General features: G+C 44.5%; 1 protein-coding gene across 5 annotated transcripts in view; it reads left to right on the top strand.

Annotated features, from left to right (window-relative positions):
- Positions 1-20,339, top strand: part of SPTBN1 (spectrin beta, non-erythrocytic 1) — a 134,773-nt gene that overhangs the window by 27,074 nt on the left and 87,360 nt on the right. For 4 of the 5 annotated variants that reach the window (XM_040554231.1, XM_040554234.1, XM_040554233.1 and 1 more), the window contains exon 2: positions 12,774-12,970. In XM_040554231.1, the coding sequence (XP_040410165.1) occupies positions 12,823-12,970 (148 nt within the window). In that variant the 5' untranslated portion in view covers positions 12,774-12,822. Of the gene's footprint in view, positions 1-11,817; positions 11,845-12,746; positions 12,971-20,339 lie in introns of those variants that run through there. The other variant, XM_040554235.1, reaches the window with a different exon arrangement.

Below are 20,339 nucleotides of genomic sequence, written 5' to 3'. Positions count from 1 at the left end.
AAATTGACTTAATTTAGATGACATTAAGGCTCTTTAACCCATTTCAAAGGACAGGACTGCACTGGAGACCTACAGGCATGCGTTTAAATTAAGGCGATAATGATGGATATTTCTTTTCCTTGCCTGAAAACGCCTGACAATTTTATCTATGCATCAGATGAAAGTTTAAGGGGAAGGATTTCTGTTAGTCTTTTCGGGAGTTGGCCGAAAAAAATGTGAAGAATGTAGAAAGGAATTAACAGCTGGTGTCCATTTAAAACTTCAGTGATGGCAGCCGCAGGCAGTGTGCTTGCTTTTACCTGTTGTCTTCCTCTGGTTAGGATCCACCAAGCCCTGAAAGATTAGCTGAGAATTAAGGAGACCAGTTTGCACACGGTGCCCTTTATACTTCTGTCCAGAGGTGAAGGAGCGGGTGATGTGATGTGTGTTTCCTTTCCTCTGGGGAGGAGGAGATGGATTTCTCCCTCCTTGTGAACCACTGTTCAATCTGTGTTCAGTTACTTGAATGAGAAATTGTTGTTGGCCTAGTAGAATTAGGCCATCTGCTATCGAGCTTGGTGCTTTGCTTGGACGGCTGCTGACGTTTTTCTCTTTTACTGGGAAAGGATGGCTCTTCAGATAGCTTTCAGCCGTGTTTCTGCTTCTGCACAGTCAAAAATGTACATGTGCGTGGAGGACCTCGTCTCAGAGTGGGAATGACAGGAGAGCTTTGAAATGGAGTCCTGTGCTCAGTGCTGCGCCAGTTGCGAGCGTCGGGTGTGTGCTTGCTGGGGCTGCCTGCGTGCAGAGCTCTGCTTGCGCCTGCGAGGTCTCTGCTGGTGGGAGCACGATGCCTCTAAAGCAGAGACGCGTGTTGTGCACATGTTCCCTCCTTGTCTAGGGCCTTCCTGAGGGCACCTGCCAACCCAGTGCCTTGGTGCAGAGAACTGTTTGTTTTGTAAAGAGAGAAGGGAACATTGGGGACTCAGAGAGAAATGCTCAGTACTCTGATAGTTTTTCTCTGTAGAGAGCAGAGGACTGCTTCAGAGGCTTCCAGGGCAACCATGCTGCGGGTACAGCACCCCTTTTCAGGTCCTGAGTGAGGGGTGCACTGACCACCTTGCATTGAAATTGTTGCACTTCGTGATGATTTGCAGGACAACTCCTAGTTTCTCTTTTCAAGTGGGGCACTGGGTGTCAAACTGATCTGCTCTGTTTCTCAATTTGCTGTCTGACCAGTTCTGAGTTACGGAGTATTGGCATCCCATAAACAACATATAAGTCCTGTTATAATTGCACAAAAGCAAAAGTTGTCCCATTCTCTTAGTAATTCTGGATTTCTTTTCATTAAAATATTAACTGGTATAGTCCACGTGGTTCCTATAACACACTCCAGTGCTGTACTGGGTTTGGCCGACAAGAGGCAAAGCCTTCTGTGATCTTGGCTGCGACTTGGACTTCAACAGCTGACAGAAATGCTCATTCTGGAGCTGTCTTTGAGCCTCCTTTGGGACCACCACACTGTCCAAAACCGAGTTCTTTACTAGGCCCATTCCTCATCCCAGTCTTGTGGCAGTGATGAGGCATCTCTGGTTAAAGCAGAGCCAGCACAGCTAGGGAGGTCTTGGGAACCTCTGGTCCCTGGGCCAAGCACCAGAAGGAGACCAGGTAGAAGTCATTGTGGCATTGCCGTGGTGTAGCTGGTCCTGCCTTAAGTCTCTTCTTGACGAGAACCTCAGGGCATTTGGGCTTGGGGTTGCTCCTTTGTGAGTTGCTGCTGGAGCTTAGTGTGCTACTGAAACCAGCTGTCGCTTCAGCTGTGTTGCCTGCTCTTGTTCTATGAAGTGCATTAACAAATCTTTCCCTGTTTCTTTCCATAAAATGTTTGTTGTTTGTTTGTTTTTTGCTAATCTAAAACCTGCTGGCTGTGTAGCAGGTTATTTCTTCCAGGCTGGCCCTTTAAATTGCTTCCATGCTCTGCCTGCCTGGCTGTGAAATACCTCAGATGAACAAAAGCCTACACAACAAAACATCCTCCTCTCCCTAGGCGTCTCCCTGGGTGTGGTTTCCCACTGCTGCTCTGCAGTTTGGAGGCAGAGCCAAGACAGCTCAGCCTCATTCTTCCTGTGCTGGAAGTTATCATCGGACAGGCCTCCGCCACCCCGCATCTCCTAGGAAGGAGGAGGCAGCCTGCATGCCAGCCATCTTGCTTGAATTTCTCCTCCTTGGCTGAGCACAATGGAGCCTGAAAGAAACGGCTCCAACACCGGGGAGGTTTGTCTAGGCACACAGCAGCACGCCCTGAGATTGCTGCCTGTTTTTGCATCCTTCCCCTTGGGTGCTCAGCCTCCCCCAGCTGCATCTGCTTCTGGCTGTGCCTCAGCTGGGGGCAGAGGCAGTGCCCAGGGGAGCCTCACCTCACAGCCTGCTCCCTGGGGGCAGCAGTGGGGAGCTCGTGGGGACCCAGCGAAGGGGAACCCGGCTGCGGAGGCCATGGTGTGCTCCTACTCTTCTGTGGGTTGAAGGTGCATTGGTTGGGTTGTGGCCCTGTGTTATGCCCTGTTGTCTCTGCCAGGTAAGCCTGGATGGATGTACATGCACAGGAGGCTGGTCCTGAAGACTTGTTTTTTCTCCAGCATGATGGAATTGTTATACCTTGTTATATTATTGCTTCATTCCAGTATGTCAGACATGTCTTCGTGCTTAAGGTGGTCAAAAAGCAATTTTTTGCTGTGCCCCTTTCTTTTTCCATGCACCTTAGCTACACAATGTTCTAGGAGTTGAGCAGCTGCACTGGAAAATAGCACTTTATATTCTCTGTACAGACTCTCCTTGGTCTGTGCTCCTGACCTGCCATCACAAAGTCAACTATGCACATTTATTAACTGTCAAAGAAGTTGGAAGCTATATTAATAACAATCTTAGGAAGGGTGGGGTGGAGAACTAGAGAGGGCAAATAGAAATGCAGGAGAGCCAGCAGCCGGCTGGCTGGATCCTCAGGCCTGTTTACTTGGCAGCCCTCCTCCTGTAAGGAGGTCAGAGCTATCGCATCTCAGGTTGCCAGAGAGAGACTGCAGGAGGAGGAATGTGCTCGTGGATGTCATTGTGTTGATCCACTGCAGCCAGCTTTTAGTTAGCTTTTGCGTACGCACATTTCAAAGGCAGGTTCAGTTGTCCTCTCATTGCAGGTGTTCTCTTATCAGAAATATATGTAATTTGTAGCCATTGCTTCTCTGTAAGACCCTCTTGGTACGAGCAGGAGGTGAGGCAGAACCTCCAATTGTGGCTTTATCTCTGGTCCCTCTCCCTTCCCCAAAACTTGTCTGGAGCTCTATTTCTTTGGTTTAATATAACACATGTAAACTTAGAACTGTTGATTACATGGTATGAACAAGCAATCACAATTTTTATTGAAAGATCAAGTCATTTAATTTATCTTTTCCCCTAAGGACTATTTCACTTTAGCTTACAGGCTAGTAGCTGCTTCAGTGCAGTTTCTATGATGCCCCTCGGCAGCCCGGCTGGCCAGCTCCCACCTGGCATTGCCAGTTTGCTGCAGCGCTGGGCTGGAGCGCTGTCAAAGTAAACAGGGATGCAACCGAGGGCATTCGGGTTGTCTGGGACTTCTTGCCAAGTTAGGGTCGTGACTAGGGTCACCATGTTAAGGTTTGTCCGCTCTTCTCCATGCACAGACAGTGAGGCCTTCAGCCAAAGAAGAACCAGGAGTCTGACAGCCTTCAGGAAGTGGGAGTGTCTTGTGTTGTGCCTCATTGCTTTTTTTTTTGACTGACACAGAGCTGGCTTCCAAAGCTCTGCTCTGTTCCTTGCAAACTGGGTCATGAAAGAGTAGGGATCAGAAAAACTCCTTTCTGAGGGTAACTGATTTTTCAGTGGAACTCTATTCTGCACAAACACTTGAAAAATACTAAAAAGGACTCCATTTTGTTCCAGTGAAGTAAAAGGTAAATATCACTGTAGGCAATTGCCCTATATTTTCACATTCTTTTGGTGAAGGTCAACACCCAGATAGCTCTAGAACATGATAATACTAAATATTGTCCTTTGAAGTCTCAGTGACCGTTAGGCTTACTGGGTAGAAGGAAGTTTCTCTGGAAGTTGCTCTGGAAGCCTCCTGATACTGGTGAAAGACGTAAGCCTTCACTTCTGCCAGGTTGTGAGGCAAGATGTTCCAGGTGCCCTTCTTCAGATTAAGGATCCAGCATACTCATGGATGAATACTTTCAGCTGGATTCTTCAGAGGTATTTGGAACATGCACCTTTGCTCTGCTGCGTAAGGATGAAGAAGGGCCAAATGCAGAGGCTTTTAACAAATTACAAGGCTGTTCAAAGTCTGAATGCTCCTTTGAAACAAGGTCCCATCTCTGGTATGTCACTAAAAATCTGCCAGGGTAGGTGTCCATCCATAAATATGGAGATAATGGTTTTTTGAGTGTATTTTCACTTCCTTGCCTCTTCCGTTATGACTGTGAAGCAACTGATTTGTGTTAAAGCTGAAGTGTGTATCAGGGTAAATGTTATCTTGACAGTGAGAGCGTACGTAAAGAAGGGCCTTCCTGTAGTTCCAAAGGGACTGAGCTGGCCTCTGGAGCTTGTTTGACTCTAACCCCAGTTGATTTCACCTACTTGATTTTATTGTACTTACAAATACAAGCGTCCTTTGTGATATATGTCGTGAGCATACTGTTATTCTAGCCTACCCCCTTTTTAAACTGTATTAGCTCACCCCCATCAGTAGGTTTAAGAATGTGAGCTGTAGAAGTTGAGGGGCTGTTGGCCTGCTGACAACCCCATACCTCAGAAAACTATGGGCATGCCAACTGGTTGTTGCAAATAACCCCGTGTGTGGTCAGTGCCCACAGGTGCACAAACACGTGTTTCTTGTCTTGTAAAGCCCTGGCGACAGCGAGATCACTATTCTGGTCACTGTCCAGAATAGGGTCCCCAGTTCTGCTGCTCGTTGTTCACTTCCAGTTTCAAAGGGACCAGCTGCATTTGCTTTTGGATGGTCAAACATCAGAACAAGTCTGCAAAGTCAGGCTAACAGATGTTAGATTTGTTTAAAACTTGTAAGATGGCACTTGTATTTTACTTCACAGGAATATTTTCATTAGGCTTAGGGTTTTTAAGAGGTACCTTCTGGGTGTGCTTTATCAGGCCATGTTACCCTGCACTGCAATGCAGCCTTTTTTCAAAATAGGTGCAAAAAGCTACTACCTGGGATGTACATATTGGGAAATGATAGATGCAGGAATGGAGCTGGGGTGAAAAACTTTAGAGCAGAGGAGATGAGCTGGTCCCCCAGGGTTCTTTTTCCAGGTGAGTTGTTTGCATGGAAGAAGGATGCTCTCAGATGCCTAATAACTCACCAGGCTGCCTTTACATGGCTTGAGAGAGACCCCACAGGAGATTCAGAAAGTGTTTTTTAAAAGCAGTGGATGTTGGTTTAGGGCTGCACAGGCTGAAAACTGTGGGAATTTCCTTTTGACTTAATTAGGAGCAGAAAACAGGGTGACAGGGTTTTAGAAGACACCCAGTTGATGTTTCATGAGACAATTTTGGATGCTGAGTTGCATCTCTTCTGGCCACCTGGTGCCTTAGGGTGGCTTGTCAGAGCGAGTGAAGCTGTATGTAAGGCCTGTGGGCCTCACTCAAGCAGCCATGGTCTAGCTTGTGATGTACCTAGCTGAGCTGAACTGTACTCTTACAAAATGACTAAATGGCGTTTGGCCCTGACTTAATTTGTGGAAAGAGCGTTCAAGGAAAACTGTAAATCCACAAGGAAAGAGGTTGAGTGCTCTGTTTTGCTAGAAACCTTAATAGGGATATGGCATTCTTTAACCCATGGATGAGCCCTTGCATTATGTGGAGTTTTATCAACAACCTGTGCTTTGTGTCTCTGTGTGTAACTTGATGTGAACTGTGCCACCGTCCCGTGTGTCTGGCTCCCTGTACATTTTCCCTTTCAGAGATGTGGAAGGATGTTGCTTGCTGCAAGTGTGCTGAGTGGCTGATAAGCAGAGTGCTCCCTGCCTCGCTCCCCGGAGCAGCCTGACAAAATGCCTTCTGCTTCCACATTCTTCAAGTGATGAGGGGAAGAGGAAGGGCAGTCCCAGAAGGGATTTGGTGCTTACTCCACCCTGAAGTGTAATGTGTGGTAGTGCTCTGTTTGGCTTGATTGTGCATTCCTCTTCACTAACTTCTTTCAAAAAACTGTCACTACCTAAAACGTCTCATTTTTTTCTGGATTAGTCTTTTTGTGGTTTGCATACAGTTGGCAGAGGGTCATGGGCTTCCCTAGAGGGCAGCTCAGAGACCAAGTCTCATGTGACCTGCTCTGCAGGGAAGTGAGGGAGCGCTGAGGGTCTCCAGCCTGCGACTCCTACCAAGTGTCTGGGCTGAGGCGACACCAATCTCGGGCCTCCCTGCAGGCTGAAATTGTAGCCTACAGCACAGAGAGAATCCACGTTCATGGAGACTAGAAGATTTTAATGGTCCTTGCTGGAATTGAATATTTTGAAATAGAAATTGGGTGCGAGTCTATCGAATAACTTCCTTTCAGTCATTATTGCTTGCTCAGTGCTCCTGGCCGGGCGCTTGGCTGCGAGCACTGCGTTTGCCGAGTCTTTGCACTTTGCAGCCCTTGTGCTGTGCATTACACATGTTGGTCACAGGCGCATAACAGTGGCCCCTGCTGAAAGCACTTGGGTTGCCAGCACACAGTGAGCTGTATTTTTGTTTATGGTGAACAGTGTGAACACTTTTTGAAGTTGTTTGAATGCTCAAGTAATGAGTACCGGTCTCCCAGCTAGTGTTGCATCCCAGGGACTTCAGAGGACAAATGAGAGCTCGTAAACCACTCTGAACTCCCAGTTTGATGGCTTTCAAATGATGGGTTATTTGAGATGTGGGAAGTAGATCTCACTCATGTGAAGGACAGGCTGCTTGATTGTAATGACCTTTGTGCACTTTTCCAGCCTGTATTGGGAGTAAAGAGTCTTCAGTCTTGCTATGTTTGCGCATTCCTGAAGTGTCTGTGCCCTACACGCTGATTGTGGCATTTGACTCCCCAGTAGCACAGCCTGTCCACCCGTCTTGTGACCTTTTTGGGGTGCTTTCAGCTCTCAGCCTCCACATCCCAGAGTGTGCATAGCCAGAGGAGGCAGCACCAGTCAGTGGGTTGACTCAGGGAGCAGGCAGGAAAGCAGAGACAAAATTTGTAAAGCACTTTTGGGTTGGAAAATGCAGCAACACTGTGGTTCTGTTTGTCGATGGAAAGATGAGACTGGGAGCCAGACCCTGCATGCAAGAGACAGAGGATGTTGTAGGGGAATTAAAGCCTTGCCACGTTAGTACCTTTATTATTTTACAATTGGATTAGCAGCAGTTGAACCACCAAGCCAAAATGTAAGCAGTTGTGTTGCTCATACCACGCTGTCTGGATGGGAGGTTGCTCTCCCCTGTGTGCTGCAGCTCATGTAACACGAAATAGTTGTCTCTGGGCCGAGCATGAAGGCAGGATGCACACTGAGACATGTTTTCCAGCCTTCCAAAGGTTTACACAAACAACTTTTTCGGCTTATGTGTTCTGTAGAGTTCCAAGCTTCTGACTCTATTTTTTAAATACTTGCAGGATTTGCTTTGCCGGGGGTGGGGTGGGGTGTTGAACATGTCATTTTGCACCCAGCCACGAGCTTCTCCTAAGGGGTCCCTGTATCAGGCTGGCCAGTTCTCCTCTCTGTAGAAGTTAAGGTGAGAGTCTCACCTGGCTGGGGAGATGAGATGCATCTGATTCTCAAGAGTTCAGAGGATTTCCCAGATCCTCCAGCATAAACATGGGATTCAAAATGACATTTTAGAAACATGTGCTCCCCGTTGAGCTGCTGTTAGGAGGGAGATGAATATTGCTCAGAATAAACCCAAACTCCAATTACATCTTAACTAGATTTTCTTCCTTTTAATAATAATAAGTACTTTAAGTGAATTTGTTGCTTAGGAGCTGGACTGATTGCCTGGTGTGAGTCATCAGTAGGAGAAGAGCAGTACAGACCGTGAGTGGAAGCATCTGGCGGTGGTCCTGCACAAAGGGTAACTGATTTGATCCTCTGTTTGCCCAGCCTTAGTTTTGGAGAGGACTACAAGAATGGAGGCAGCAAGAGGAGAGAGCCCTTGGCTTCACTGCAGTGGTTGTGCTTATAGTTGTTTCTGGCCCCATGTGGTCTAGGAACCTCGAGTTGCAAGTGTCCGTGTCCCGTTTTCAGCCCTCCCAGCCATTCAGTCAGGTGCAGTTCACGTTAGCTCTCAGGGAAACTGCAATCAGTTGAACTGTGCGTTAGCTAAGGGATAGGCTATTTACAGAAGTAATGAGACCATTTGGGATTGCTATTCAAATTTTGCTTAATCATAACATCGTAAAACCTCTTGACAATTCTTAGGTAGTAAGAGTAACATGAAGCTAACAACAGGTTACAACATTGAACAGGAGAATAGTAACTTGAAAAAATAATGTTTACTTTAAATATAAATGCGACTATTAAGAAGTAATTCCAGATGTTTGGTTATGGCAGGATTTTAGTGATTATAGTCTTAGCCCATTTGTGAATTACATTATTGCATTTGAAAGTAGCCAATGAATTTTTTAAAAATGAATTCATTCTTCAGGTGGTCTGAATAAAACTGTTTGTTTTCTATTATCTGAGAAACAAATGGAGCAGAATCTGGTTTATTTATGAAAGTAAATACAAAAGGTCTGACCCCTCGATATTGCCTTTGAAAACTGAGAAAATGCTTTTCCTGGTAGCTGATTCTTTCTTGAAGCCATTTATTCTTTTTGAAGATAACGCCAACCTCTCCACCCCCAAATTATGCCATATATTTTAAAGAATGCTTTGAAATGGTTTCATCTCTTTATTCTCATGAGGTCTTCTGCTATTGTATCAGCTCTGCAGAAAGCAATAATGTGTTACATTTTACCAATGAAGACAAAAGGTTTCAAAGTTACAAAACCTTTTTTTTTTTACCCATACTGACAAGTCTGTCCTGAGTATTTTGGGGATGGGAGCAATAGCCTGCTACTTTCTTGTTCACCGCAGTGCTTGCTTGTTCCTGTAATTGCCTGCTAGTGACTCCCAGGCCTCACTGCATTCAGTGTGGGCATGGAAGTTTAGGAGGACGTGGACTGGGTGAGAAACCCCAGTGCCCGTTTTCTGTTTTTAAGCCCTGTCTAAAGGGCACCTAGAGTCTACATGCGAATTGTAATGAAGCTGGGACCAGCCACTCTAAAATGTCTCGTGATCAGTATGCTTGTAGTCTTCATGTTCTGAGAACGAGTTGGTTTGGAGCCCTCTCTATTAAGACTGCTCAGGATGCTGACAGCTGAAATTCATGCTACATCTGGCTCTCCACAAGAAAACATTGTTCCTTTATTAGATTGCTGTTTCAGCTTAAAGCCCAGGATGATTAAATTGCAAAGGTTGTTTTCCTGCTGGAGCACAGGCTTTCTTCTGTCTGAGTGCTTTTTGCCTGTGCTTCATCCTCTGTAGTGATTTCTTGCAAGGGTGGCAGTGGGCGCTTTGCGCATGAGTGGAGTGCGCTGCAGTAAGCGAGTGGTGAACAATGCAGCCCCCTCCTGCTCTGTGCTGACTGCGCAGTTAGGAAAACAAGTCCATGCTCACAAAGGACTTGTCGAGATCATCAAGGAGTGGAAGTCCGACCAAATAAAATTACGGTAGTGAGCAGCAATTCAGTGCAAATAATGTGTCAGGCTTAAAATAAATATGTATGTGTTACTTGTATGCATTTGTTATATACATACAGCTTTTTCACCTATGTCTTTCAAATGCAGGGCTAATTTTGTGGGTGGCCGATTACACCTGAGGTTACTAATAGTGAACTCAGCTACATCAAGAGCTCCAGGAAGAACTGTCAAGCATTTCTCCCTTACGCTCTGGGCAGTTGCAGGCAGTGGTGCTGTTTCCATTTGTCAAATAGGGATATCCATAACTTAGAAACAAGACTTGCAATTCTAGCACAGCCCATCTGCAGGAGCAGCACTTCTGCAGTGAGAAGCAGGGAGGTTTCTACCAGAGCTGCTGTTTCTCTCCCCACGCTGCTCCCCGAGGTGCTGGGGCTTGGGCTGGACAGGAGCTGCAGCGGGGCCTTAGGAAGAACAGTTTTCAGCATGGGCTTAAGGCTGTGACTGCATGTTATGCAGTTGGCTCTTACTATGGAAGAGGGCTCAGGAGTTTATTTACAGTTAGGATTCAGTTGTGGTATCATCATCTCATCCTATCAGTGCTTTGCTGCAAGGTAGTTATTTTTATCACTGCAGTGTGTCTCTCTTACCTCTCGTGGCTGTGGCTGTGTTGTTGTGTTGGCATCCTAGAAAAGAGGGCTTGGTGTCAGCCAGTGAAACAGGCATCTCTTTTAATTTCAACAGCTTTACAGGACCAGAACAAAGGTGCACATTTTCTAGCCCTATAGGTTTGAACTAACAGGCCCATTTCATGCCCATTCAGTTTTATCTGGGATAGATATTGCTTGTGTAATGCTCAAGAAGGGAAGAAATAAAGCACAAGTTACAGTTGAATTTAGTCTGGATCCAGTTATGTGTAGATCTGAACACAGGTGATACAGAAATAAATGAAATTTGATGGCTTGCAGCATCTATACTAAACAAGCATATGGCTGCATCCACTTTTTAGGGTTATTGCTTTTATTTTTGTAGCATGAGCCACTGCTTTTCCAGCAGCACAGTTCCTCTTCTATTGGGCGATTATGAATGCAGACAGATGAGAAGATTGAACCTGATGCTATGTAACAGTCAAATTCTACTTGTTGTTTATAGCAGGGATACTCTGTGGATTTAATGGGAATTAACCCTGATTTTTGCCTCTGTACAGGAATCAATGGGAGGCTTTTGTCCAGGCTTGAGACTAGATCAGGATCAGCCTGTGATTGCTGTGCAGAAATGCTCCTTGCTATGTGCTGCTGGGATCTAGTCCTTGCCCCTTTCCTTGCATATCGTTTTGATTATCAGTAGTGGCAGAAGCCCTTCGGGGTTGTTCAGCCTAAAAAGCGTCTGTCGTCAGAGCTCCTCCTGGAGGATGTCAGCCTGGGCACAGGAGGTGAAGGAGGATCATTTCAAAGACCTTTCCCAGAGCAGGTTTTTCCATATTCTGTCATTTAACTGGCAGCTTACTATAGCTAAAGCGATTTCTTCCCACCTTCTGTAAAGGTTGAATAGCTCACAAACAGGCTTCAGCAGCAGCTGCTTATCTGACAGCCGGGGATGAGGCCTGTTTGCCATTTCTGTGCAAAGTGAAGGGATTACTTAGCAAGTAAATACAGGAAGAAACTTCTCATACTTGGTAGGGAATAGGAGAAAATCAACCTGGCCTTTTATCCTAGGGCTGTCTGGAAAAGTAATGCTTCTGAGAAGGGGCAGTAAATGTTTTTTTCTCTGTGAGCTGGATTTATGTCAGCTGCAGAATATCAGCAGTTTTTGGAACGAGTCTGGGCCTGGGAAAGCCATCAGTGTAACCGGCCCACGGTGTACGGCAGGCGTTGTCGCAGCCCGCAGCAGGGCAACTGAGGCGAGCGCTGTTCCCCCGGGTCAGCAGGTGGCACCAAGTGGCCGGCTGCAGGACCTGCCTGCGGGCCTCGTGCCCTGCAGCTGCGCCCTCGCTGGGGACCCCAGTGAGCTCCAGGCGCCCCTTTATCCACTGGGGTGTCCATCTCGTCGGGGTGAGCTCGGGAGGTGGGGGCACGTCGCTGTGCCCAGCCCACGCGGGGGTTATGGGCTCTCAGGGGAAGTGCTGGGCTGGCTCTGCAGCTGGTGCTGGGCTGAAAGGCATGGTGCTTGCCAAGGAGCCCTGCGCTCTGACCTGTTACCTGTTTGGCTATTTTCATCATCACAGGGACAACTTCAGGAGAGAGAGCAGAAGGAAAGAAACAGCAGCCATTTATAACCTCTCCTCTTCCCGTAGAGGAGGTGTTAGGCTCTTTTATACTTACCCTGCAGATAAGTGCATGCAAATTCTAATTAGAAACCAGTATGCATATGCTACCGGTGTCCTGCTGCCTGAAGAGGAGACCCTCAAGTAACGAGTTGCGTTGGTGGGCTACCACTTTGTTGCTATGGAGAGTTCAGAGCGATGCACCAGTTGGCATATTTAGCTGGATGAGCTCATCAAAATATTCCCAGGACCAGTCACAGTCAGTGTGTGTGTGAAAAAAAGAAACGTTTCTTCAGATCTATGTTAAAAGGTTTCTGCTGGTCAAACACTTCTGTGACTTCTTAAGCGTTTACATTTTTTCATCAGAATTTGCACCATTTTTTAAAGGTGTCAAGGCTTTCTTTGCCCTTCAGGTTTTTCTTAGCTGTCTTACCATGGGTCCATATGCTTTAGTCAACATTCAGAGATCTACTTAACAGACGGACTGCTTTTGAAAACAACAATTATGGAAGTGTTTTACTGTACCGTTTCATTTTCATCCTGTAGAGCTGAGCGTGACAATTCTGCATATGTGTATGCAGCAAAACATTGGTATTTAAGTTTTGTTTTTGTGAAGTCCTTTTTCTTCCTCTTATTTTAAGAGGACATTGAGCATTCATTTGCTTTCTCAAGGGCTGTTTGGTATGTAATCTGTTCTTGAGCTCGCACCTGGGCTTTTACTCAGTCACTGATTTTTTAAAAGTCTTGAGTCATAACTTTACTACTTCCTTCCAATATATGTATGTTGTTTAAACCCACCATGTTATGTATTTTTTTCAGAGGATTTTAAGAAGAGTCTGATGCTGAGAATAGATTAAGAAGAATCAGGATGACGACAACAGTAGCGACAGATTACGACAATATTGAAATCCAACAGCAGTACAGTGATGTCAACAACCGCTGGGATGTTGATGACTGGGACAATGAAAATAGTTCTGCTCGCCTGTTTGAGCGATCCCGCATCAAGGCCCTAGCTGGTAAGTACCTTCACACAGGCAAAACACTGGGACTGCATGTAGGTGGTAGCATGGGATCCTGTCTGTCTTCAGTGCCTTCACCCTGTCAGTCAACTGGAGCTGAAATTTTCCTGAGGTCAAATGCAGTTTGACTGAACACTTTTTGAGATTTGTTCCTCCATTGACATCAGTGGGACATGATGGTCTCACATTGCTTTGCAGGATGTGCTTGTATATGACATTTCACAAAACCTGACGGCTCGGGTTAACTTTGAAGACTTTGTTGGTGTAAGCACAGGAGGGCAGACATTTCATCCGTATTTTATTTTTTCTTAATTATAAGGTTGTACTGACTCTTTTTCTCCCTCCTTTTTTGTATGTGTGTGTGTGAGGGTGAAAATGTGTTTTACTGTTATCCCTCAGTGATACCTTAGGTATAAAAACAACACAGATACAGGTATCCTTTAATTACATTTTCATCTGCTTGGGTTAAAATACTACATTGACATGTTGGAAAGACAGTGGTATGGAGAAGCTACAGAGGTTAACATTTTGAATCAGAGACTCAGATCTTGACTGTGGTTGAAAAATTATTTCAGATGCAGATTCTTGAAAGAGCATCTGCTCAGGCAGAAGCTTCTGGAAACTTGATCACAGCAAAGGAATTTCTTTGGAGAGTATCCCAGTTCTTTGGGGTATATAACCAAAGCTGCTTTAAATTGATTTCCTTTCAATATAAAGAACAAGATAACAAATTCTTAAGCAAATAAGACCAAAAACAAAATTCTCGTTTTAAGCTATTGAGACCGACCAATTTCAGTGATGTTGCATGGAAGTAGCTGCAGGTAAGTTATAGGCTTCCTAGGCATTCCAGTGCTGCTTATCCCTAGAATTGACTGCACAGTATAAATATTAGTCACTGGAGAGCAAGAAAAAATGTTTTTAAAAAGACAACTAAAACCTCTTTCAAATAATAATTGTCTATTTAGTCAGTTGAAGGACACTTGCTGCAGGTTAAAATATATACGTTAAAGAACTTGAAATTTTTCAAATGAATTGACACTAACTTACTTGAATCTGTGGAAAAGGGGGTGCTAGAAAATGTGTTTAATCTGTTGCCAAAACTACCCTGCTAGATTATACTGGCTGGCAAGTGCAGTGTATGTAATTGAAAGTATAAAATTCCCAATGTTCTCTGAAGGTACACATGGATAATTAGCTGGTCGTTTTTTATCCTGAGTGGGTTCTTTGTAGGAGGTATTGGTATCCTTTCAGCCACACCTTTATGACTGCAGTGATACAACAGAGTTAACACTAACTTTCTGTGGCCACAGCTGACAACCTTGCTCTGCTTGCATACGTTAATATAACCTTCTGGGTGTCAAAATTCCTGATGGAGAAGGTAGCAGTAACTATTCCATTTTCGTATTACCTTTCCAAATAGATTACTTGAAATGTTACTTCTAGCCAACAATATTGATTGTGTTCAGAAGGTGCGTGTGTTTTGTTATATGATAAATATGCCTTTCTCATGGAAGAGATTTCTGGCACCTTTATAATGAGTTTTTTTAATATTTCACTGTAGAAATAAATTTAGAATTCTAAATTACTTGAGCAACATGCATGATTTATCGGTCTCATCAGATATTAACCATTTTGGTTGTGTTCACATTGTTTTGATTGGTGATGATGTTAGTTTCCAGATTTGTAAAAAATCAGAAGGATAACAAAATTCTGCTTCAAAATTATCTTCATTTGGAGGTGTTCAGAATATCTCAGCAGTCCTGTAATGGAGGAATTGGTAGATGGAGAAAGTTAGTATTTAGTAAATAATGCTGAAACTACAGATTTTTCTGAAGTAGCAGAGCTTCTGTAGTACATGCTGTCTTCTGCTGAGTTACACTCTCATCAGCAGAGAAATTAAATTTGAGTAGGTCTGCTTTTGCTTAAAACATTTTCCTATTGCATATTAAAGGCTGAACATTAACCAAATTTGTTTATGCAGCAAGGAGATTATGTCATGTCCTCGCAGCTCTGAGGCATTGCCCTGCAAAGCAATTTTTATGCATTCTGTAAATGATTTCCTGACTCTCATGGTACTATGCCCACATTCCTGACCTCTGAACAAATGCCTCAGTAGCGTGGGACATACTGTAAGCATGGAAAACAGCTCAAAATATGTGAGCTTTCCACTATTGGAATTTTAGTTTTAAACCCAATATTTTATAACAAGTTGAAGCAGGTTTATTAAATTTACTGTACTGAGACAAAGGTATCATCTGCTTAATCTGTGATTCCGATGAGACTGACTGAGGCGCAGCATACCCTTTCTCCTCTTAATGCCGCTGTGGGAATGCATTAGATGCAGAACACCTTTATGTGCTAGGCTCAGGGCAGGATCAGGTTTGGAGCCGAGTAGCAGGGGGATGAAATAGTTCATGCAGGTGTGCAGAGAGCAGATCGTGTCACCCTTATGAGGCAGGTAACCATATCGGCTTAATGCAACTGCTCGCAGAAAGGGGGGATGAGTTAGGTCTTGATGCCTTTAGAAGACCTGTTAATTATACAGCAGCTCATCACAGAGTACATTTGCATTACAGGTGAAATGCCTGACCTAGAACAGGGCTGTGCGAAGTGGGGTCAGAAGTAGCTGGTCAGATACATATGTTGGTAGGTTGGTATAAGTTAGTGCTAGACAAGAAAAATCTTGACCTGAGTTTTTTAGTTTGATCTTGTTTGAGGGGAAAAAATGCATTTTACTCCTGCCAGATTAGCAGACATAAACTATATTACCTTCCTTGGGTGTGGAACTGCTTTTAATACAAATCTCATTAGCAGGATTCAGGTCCCACATCTCGCCTTCACTGCTCTCAGTTGTTCCACTCAATTTTATGGCAAGCGGAGCTCCACACCTGAGTAATGAATAATAAACATGAAACTCTTACTTCAAGGAGAAGTAATGCAAGGAAAGTTCTTGAATTATTTAGGTAGCCTAAAACAAATACCAATTTCAAAGCAAACCATTTTGCTGAAGATTTGATTCAGAGCTGTATTTAAACATTGTCCCAGAGGATTATGTCTTTCTTTTTTTTAAAGCATTTACGCACAATTATTTTAATTTGGTATGTTTCGTACCTCTAATTTTCTACTGTTAGTGTTGATAATACTGTGTGCTGCCAAAACTTGGCTGAGCATGAGCCGCTGCTGCAGCACTGCTTGAAATCCTAATCATGACGCAGGGAGAGAGGAGCAAAGGGAGGTTTGTATTGCAAATCAGACAGTATAGTTAAAGACTGAGCCACGATACTCCCAGCACCGTTCAACATATATTTTCTGATATGCTTCCTGGTGGGTAGCCTTTCCTTGCGTCTCCCCAGAAAGGCAGGGACTTCCAGGTTGTTTATAGCTAGGGAAATTGACTCTCAGCCTAGAGCTAGATAGCGATAATTTCCGTTATTATGATCTATCAATGGAGACAGTCTTCGTCTGAGATATCCTCTAATTCAGCTTCCTGTCACAGGATCAAACATGATAATCACTGCCTGAAAGCCTGTGGCTGGTACTGTGCACAAAGCCGGACTGGCTGATCTCAGGAGGCACTTCTGGGCTCTAAAATCCCAAATTTGACTGACTGCTCCATTGTTTCCTGGGTGAATGTCACCACTCTCCAAGGCAGAAATAGTCATGTACCATCTGCAGGGCCTAAATTCGTTAAGGAGCAACTAGTCTGCTCTGACTTAGAAGGACAGTGGCTTGTTTTAGGCACCAGCATCTTCCCATGCCTCTGAGTCTCAGGGCAGCCATTTTGGATTGGCCATCTTCGGACAACAGCATTTTTCTTTCCAGAGGTTCTAGATTAATCTCATCCCATGACTGCCTGGGGATGTCCAGCACTTTCAGTATGTCTTCCTTTCATTGAACTGACAAGGTAAATCAAAAGACTATCGATGTCTTGCAGTTTATGAAACACACTTGTATGTAGCATTATCTCCTTGTCCTAGTACAAAAGGTTTCAGAATAAAAAGACCCAGCACTCGCCCCATCTGTAAGATGCAACAAGCTGTTGTGGTCAGAAGGAGAAATGCCATCAGCATTTTATGCTGCCTGACTAATGGCTGGGTATTCAACATGAATCTTGCTGTTGGTGCAAGCATCTTCTGTCCACATCCTTCAACAACTTGTGAAGTGCCTCTACTGTGAAGTTCCATCTTGTGTTGATTCTAGTTTACTGTCATTCAAATGAAGCTTACTTCCTTTACCTTAAATGAAAAGAAAAGTTTACAGAGCAGGTAGGCAAGAAGTGGATTCTGTAGCCAGAGTCTGATATTCTGTTCTAGAAAGAATCAGAATGGCCCCATCTTCCAGCAGGACGGTGAGATGTTTAAAGAGCAGTGCAGGAGGCTGTAGTCAGAATAATCTGTGATCAGAACATCATAATGGAGAACAGCTCATTTATAGCAGGTATGAGAAATAATAATAGAGAAGCACTAACGTCAGCACAGCGGCTGATAACAGATACTATCAAAGTGGTCTGTATATCATGAATACCAGAACGCTAATGATAGTTTCAGTTTAAACTGAAAAAAATGCCTGGGAACTCAGCTTTCAATCAGAATTCAGATTTGATGAAGGGATATGCAACCAGATTGGTTGTCATTCATGTTGAACTCACTCGCTCTGCAACTGATACGAGAAGAGGGTAACTGATCCCTGCTTTGTAAAGTAAGATACCCCACTGTAGGAAATCATCTTTCACCCGCCCTTGTTCTCCGTGGTTCTTTGGAAGGTCTTGCTGGAAGACCAGGTAACTCTACCTGCTCAGCAGAAGCCAAAAGGATATCGTGTTTGTGCAAAATTCTTCATTCACAAATCCTCAAGTGTCGCATTTCGTCCATCAAGGACCATTAGCTAACAAGATTTGCTGTGCAGCGCCTTGGCTAACAGAGCTCTTATGAAAGCCTACAGAAACAGTTCAGTTGTTCAGCAGAATTTTTCATGCTCCGTCTGGGACTGTGACATTCAGACGTACCATGCTCGCTGGCTCAGCTGCTGTTTTCAGGTAGTATGAGAATTGTCACCTCCAAAACTTCCCCTTTCTTCAGCTAGCTAATTCAGTATTAAAAAAATGCTTGGCCTAAGGTCATTCGCTTCCCTGCTCATTTACGTTTTGCCCTTTTGTCCTCTGTGTTCATCTGAGTGACCAGAAGGTCTGTGACTCAGCTGTCTGGCATATGGATTGAAAATAGTTTCAAAGTTTATAAAATAACAGAGGCATATCTTCTTAGCACAGGGCAGATGAAACTCTGCATTCCATTTCCAGCTCCACCTAGGTGACTGAGCATAGGTCAGGACACTTGCTAGTGTTGTACTTCACCGTGTTTGTGGCCCTCCTGCGGGAAAACAGGTAAAGAGACTGCACTGGTAGTGTAGCTTTCCTTAGTTGTCCCTCTTGGCTGGAGAAAAGAGGCTGGTAATTCATGCTAGTAAATTGGCTTCTCTAGAAGTAGAAAGGGAAAATCATTAAAATTGTTACTGAAGTTAGGGTACTGAAAAGTTTCCTCTTCAGTATAGAGCAGTGCCTGTTTCTTGAGGATAAAAAAGGAGAAGAAAGTCTGTGCTGGGTACAGTATGTGGGGCTAATTAGCCCTTTTGGCCCTGGTACTTGAGCTGTTCCCATGAGAGCACCAGTACGGAAAGTCAGCAGAAGAACCGCCCCAGAAGCCAAAAGGAAGGTCCTGCTTGTAGGATTTTTGAGGTATAATGTACTTTCGGGTCCCTGTTGTCTAATTTCATTCTTCTAGCAAAGTTTTTACTGCTCCAACCACGAGTATACTGAAAGAAGAATTCTGCACAGTCAGAATGAAGTTTCAGGTCTCAAGTTAATTAAATGTTTATAAACATCCAATACCCGAGGTGTTTGGGACTTGAAAACCAGTTTTGTAATTTCAGTAACAAGTGTTTAAGGACAAAGAAATCTGCAGTGTATTAATGCCTGTAAATAGCGTGGAGGCAAATGGAGATCAAGTCTGAAGGCCATGTGAAGGATTCACCTGACAGTAAACGGAAATAAAAGCTTTCTGGCAGTGAAACTGCAGATGCATTTTCTCAGCACGGGCCTGGCGGTGCTGGCTGTAAGTCCATGGTTAGCAGCCAGAGGACCAGTGCAAGCTTACTAAGGTGAGTATCTGATTTTGCTCAGATAGAAGCTGATGAAACTACTCCACCTAAAGCTTTTCCAAGTGTGGACCTCACCCAGTGCTTTCCTTCTGGATTTTATGTCTGGGACAGTTCCTCAGCTGTAGTTCCCAAGCTGCTGTACTTGACCAGAATCTGCAGGAGGCTTGTGCTGAAAACAAGAGCATCGTTCTGCATGCTCTGTGCCACGTCAACATCAAGAGAGAGAAAGTGCGGCAGCAGCGAAGCTGCTGTCTTAGGGCACGTCACCTGCAGTGCTGGCTGTGACTACGACAAATGCTGAACTTTTATCATAAAGCAAGGAAAACTTCGCCCATCTGGCTCTGGTGATTAATGCATTTGCTTTTGAAGTTGCTGGTGAAGGAGCATTTCCAAAGCAAATGGCAAAAACCAAACAATAAATAATATATTGTTCTTAGCACGTTTGTTTGTTTTAAAGATCATTAGTAGATTGACTCCACTCCAAAAAACATCCTTGTATGTCTCTGCTACATAAAAATGGCTTCCAAGTAAATGTGAACACCTTGTATTCAGTGATGTCCCATCAGAAATGTAATTTGAAGGGCCATTTGTATCTCATTGTCACGGTAGCATGATTTTGGTAACAGTTAGGCATAGTTTGGAGTTTTGTCCTCTCTTTGGAAGCAGATGAGTAATGTGCAAACAGCATGGAGGTGTCGGTCAGATCTTTGCAAACTGATCGGGTACCAGATCCATGATCCCATGTAGCCTCCTGAGTATAGAGCCAAGCTTCTGAAAAAAGGAATGCTGAGAGTAATTTCTGAGTTATCTGCAATCATGCATGCTTGTCTGCTCGATGAATAGTATTTAGGATTGCATAGCAAGGGAGCGATGCAGGGAAGTGACGGCGGCCTTGTGAATAACTGGTCCAGCATGTGGTGCTTGGGCGGGACGCAGCAGGCTGCAGGATCGGATGCTGAGCTGCCCGTTGCAGGGACATGGCAAGGCACAGCTTCCACAGCTACACTGCGTGCAGAGTCTGGCAGCTGCGGTCATTCTACGTCTCTGATTAAATTCTTTCAAGATGAAGCAATATCAGGTTGGAGAACACACAGAGAGCCCAGCGTCTTAGCAGTGAATGGGGCTGTGTTGATGGATCTTCAGATCTTTGAATTCCTGTGGAGTAAGGTCTCGGGCTGGAATACACGTACCGTAACTGCTGCTCGTAGTTTCT

This window comes from Cygnus olor, chromosome 3, assembly GCF_009769625.2.
Source record: "Cygnus olor isolate bCygOlo1 chromosome 3, bCygOlo1.pri.v2, whole genome shotgun sequence".
In the NCBI taxonomy this organism is placed as follows: domain Eukaryota; kingdom Metazoa; phylum Chordata; class Aves; order Anseriformes; family Anatidae; genus Cygnus; species Cygnus olor.
Note: the sequence above shows the minus strand (reverse complement) of the source record. Positions and strands in the feature narration are given on the sequence as shown.